Source organism: Notothenia coriiceps, unplaced genomic scaffold (assembly GCF_000735185.1).
Source record: "Notothenia coriiceps isolate Sejong01 unplaced genomic scaffold, NC01 NC01_scaffold00015880, whole genome shotgun sequence".
In the NCBI taxonomy this organism is placed as follows: Eukaryota; Metazoa; Chordata; class Actinopteri; order Perciformes; family Nototheniidae; genus Notothenia; species Notothenia coriiceps.
Genome location: NW_011348581.1, coordinates 1 through 3,488, shown reverse-complemented (window position 1 = coordinate 3,488; position 3,488 = coordinate 1). Strand labels below are relative to the sequence as shown.

At 44.0% G+C, this 3,488-nt stretch overlaps 1 protein-coding gene across 1 annotated transcript; it reads right to left on the bottom strand.

Moving 5' to 3' along the window:
- Window positions 1–103: 103 nt before the first annotated feature.
- On the bottom strand, window positions 104–3,018 carry LOC104949291 (integrator complex subunit 4-like; the record flags this gene model as incomplete). The annotated part of the gene is made up of 6 exons (XM_010775628.1): window positions 104–408; window positions 932–1,052; window positions 1,635–1,778; window positions 1,862–2,021; window positions 2,687–2,746; window positions 2,862–3,018. Coding segments are annotated over 6 exons (857 nt in total), but the record flags the coding sequence as incomplete, so codon positions are not given.
- Between the last annotated feature and the right edge of the window lie 470 nt (window positions 3,019–3,488).

Here is a 3,488-nt window from a genome sequence, read left to right as displayed (position 1 = left end):
TGTGTGTGTTCTCTCTGTGTGTGTGTGTGTGTGTGTGTGTTCTGTGTGTGTGTGTGTGTGTGTGTGTGTGTGTGTGTGTGTGTGTGTGTGTGTGTGTGTGTGTGTGTGTGTGTGTGTGTGTGTGTGTGTGTGTTCTGTGTGTGTGTTCTGTGTGTGTTCTGTGTGTGTTCTGTGTGTTCTCAGTTTACTCGTGTCAGCGCCGGGCTGGTTTGGGCATGATGAGGACTTTGACAGGCTTGCTGAACGGAATGGTTCCCTCTACGGCGAGCTCTGGGGGGGGGAAGCCGTCGATGCTGTCGCTCCATCCCAGCCTGGAGGCCGGAGAGGAGGAGAGGGAGCTGGAGGAGGAGAGAGAGGTGGAGGAGGAGCTGTAGGCCAGCAGGAGGCGCACCTCGATCTGAGACGGCTCTGAGGGAGAGGAGGACAAGATGACGTCACACTGAACACGCTGATGAAGAATAGCAATTTCAAACATTATACTCTTGAGAATCACTGTTTTCAACAAAAGTTACTTTATATGTTTTGCTTTTAGCTAGGTGAAAGTAGCATTGCTGCCAGGGTGGAAAGTAACTAAGTACATTTACTCAAGTACTGTATTTAAGTACACTTTTGAGATCTACATTTTTTGCTACTTTTACTCCACTTGAGTAACATTTTATAGGACTTTTACTTATTTTTTACTTAGATGCAATATTAGAGACATGTTCCACCTCTGATTTCTGCTAATGCGCGGAGAGAGTATCCAGCAGTCAGAGGCTTCACACAACATTTAGGACAGCACATTTATAAGCAACATTTGAGTAGGATCAATGGCTGTGCTTTGATGCAGACATATGCCTGATTCATGAGGCAGTCTTAATGTTAACACACCTATTGAAGGTAAGAAACTCTTTAAATGCCAGGTGAACAGAGGCTGAGCTGTGTGTCTGACCTGTCCAGGCGCTGTGGGACAGGTACACCTGAGTGATCAGTCTGTGTCTGTCGGGGCCCGGCTTCCTGAAGTCTCCAGGTTTAGGATGGATCACATGACTCTGGCCGTCTGGATACAGAACCTGCAGACACAAGCAGTTCATCCAACCAGCAGTTATACGTCTGTCATGTGACCAGGAACCACCAATCCCAGGCGGCTCTAAATGTCAGATCCTTTAACCAACAGAGCTGTACACCATTGGTTCTAAATCACTGTTACAAACTCAGAAGCAATGACCCACTGCCATTTTCCCTGATCGCTAAATACTTCTTAGACACCTCCAATATCTAACAGCTTGTTACAGTCTATAAAAGGCAAGATAAGATGGAGCTTTATTGATCCCCAAAGGAAATGCAGGTGTTATAGCAGCAACAGAATAAAGAGAAACACAGAGTACACATGAGAATACACACAGGGATATTAAGAATAAAATAAAGATAAATAGAGGGATAAACATGTATTAACAGTACGAAGAGTAACAACAACATTGAAATGTGTTCAACTCTGATCAGGTGAATGTTCATATATACAGATATATGAGAAAGGTTAAATATATTGTACATTTCAAGGTGCAGGTACCAGAAAGTGCTCGTTAAGATCACTGAAGACCAGATCTTTGAAGATGACAAAAGCCCACAAGCTCAAGTGAGAACTATGAACTGACCTGCACTTTCACTGTGTTCTGGGGGTCCTGGACGTGCTCCAGAGTTGCATCGATGTCCAGGGCCACCACCAGGCCGGTGGTGAACTTCAGCGGGTTGTCAGACTCTCCCGTTGGCTCAATGATGGTGGCTGTCGCCCGGTGGATCTGTCGGCCAGCGGGGGGGGGGATTTCATTAATAGGAAAAAGCTATTTGCTTATCAAACTTCATGACAGACTGCTCAGTGTACCTGCTCCGGCAGGGGGAGCTGCAGCAGGCCGCTCTGCCTCAGGGTGCTCTGCAGGATCCTCACCAGCTCCACCGGCTTACAGGACGACAGCCGGGGCAGCAGCTCCAACAGCTGATCCACAAAACTGTCCTGCAGGTAGGGCAGCTCTGCCAGAAACAGCCTGATCAACACAGAACATAGGAGAAACAGTAAGAGACAAAGGAGGATCATATTCAAATCTATATTGGCCGGTGAAATCCAGTCAGGAGTAGTGAATTCTTCCACAAAACAAGTTCAACTCTTTATAAAACATAAAGCGGTAGTAGAGAAGCCCATCTAGTCCAAATCTATTTTCAGTAAATTCAACTAATTAATATTGTAGTTTCTCTCTTAAGTAAGACAGTTATCTTAGCCCATTCAGGTTTCAACTAATATGTCAGATCATTCCTCGAGAGGCAGATTGAAAGAGAGGACTGAGGAAGAAATCACATTTCTCAGACACAAAAGTAAGGCAAAGGACCGAAAGTGAAGACAGAAGAGGGAGCTGTCCTTTCAAGAGACTCGTTTTCAGGTCATTCACACAAACTCACCGACATCTCCTTCTCCAACTCATTACTTCTTTTGAATGAACGCTTCTGTCTGTGTGATATTTGAAAATGTTCATTCCTATCTTGCACTTTAGTTGTGCTATAACTTGACGTGTTTTATTGGATCTTTGGCTTTTCTTTCCTATTTTACTGTGTATATTTACTGGGATATAAGATAATACCGGGACTGTTTAAATTCAAATCTCAAATGTCCTAGTTAAGAGTTTGAAAGACAAACCCAGATATATGAAGATCTTACCTCTGAAATGACTCAATGTCCTGCAGAAACTTCTCACAACTGCTGATGAGAGGATCCAACCTGAAGAGAAATGATCAAATAAGATTGATATGAATATGCATGTGGTCCACATTAAGTATTACATTGATGTGATGAGTGTGTGTGCGTGTGCGTGTGCGTGTGTGTGTGTACTGACCCCTGCCTGGAGCGAGCAGTGAGGATGAGCTGCAGAGCTTTGGCCTGCAGGCGGACATGATGGATGGTGGCCACCTGCCTGCTCTCCAGACCGCTGTACAGGAACTCCAGCTTGTAGGTTTCCTCTAAGATCTGAAACACAAACACACATTCAAACACTCAAGCATCTCAGGTGATGTGAGTGAGTGAGTGAGTGAGTGAGTGAGTGAGTGAGTGAGTGAGTGTGTGTGTGAGTGTGAGTGTGAGCGTGAGTGTGTGTGCGAGTGTGAGTGCGAAACTCGATTTTGACAGAATAACAACTGGTGACTTCTAGAAAGGTGTGAGTAACATTCTGTTTTTAGACTTCTCTGTTTCAGTGTGTGTACTCTGTATAAATGCTCTGTAGTTGATCTGACTGAAATTGTGATTTTAAATCTCAAAACCGCTACAGTATCTGTCAGGCAGAAACTTGGGTAAGTAATTTGACTGAAACCTTAAAACTGAACTAACTGACTGCTAGGGTTAAACTTTGATTTAAACATTTGTAGAATACTAAGAGCTTTATTGAGTAGGTGTAACTGTATTAAGGGTTAAACTCATAACTTTATAACTTAGGGTTTAATGTAATTGGAAAACCATTGTGACACTG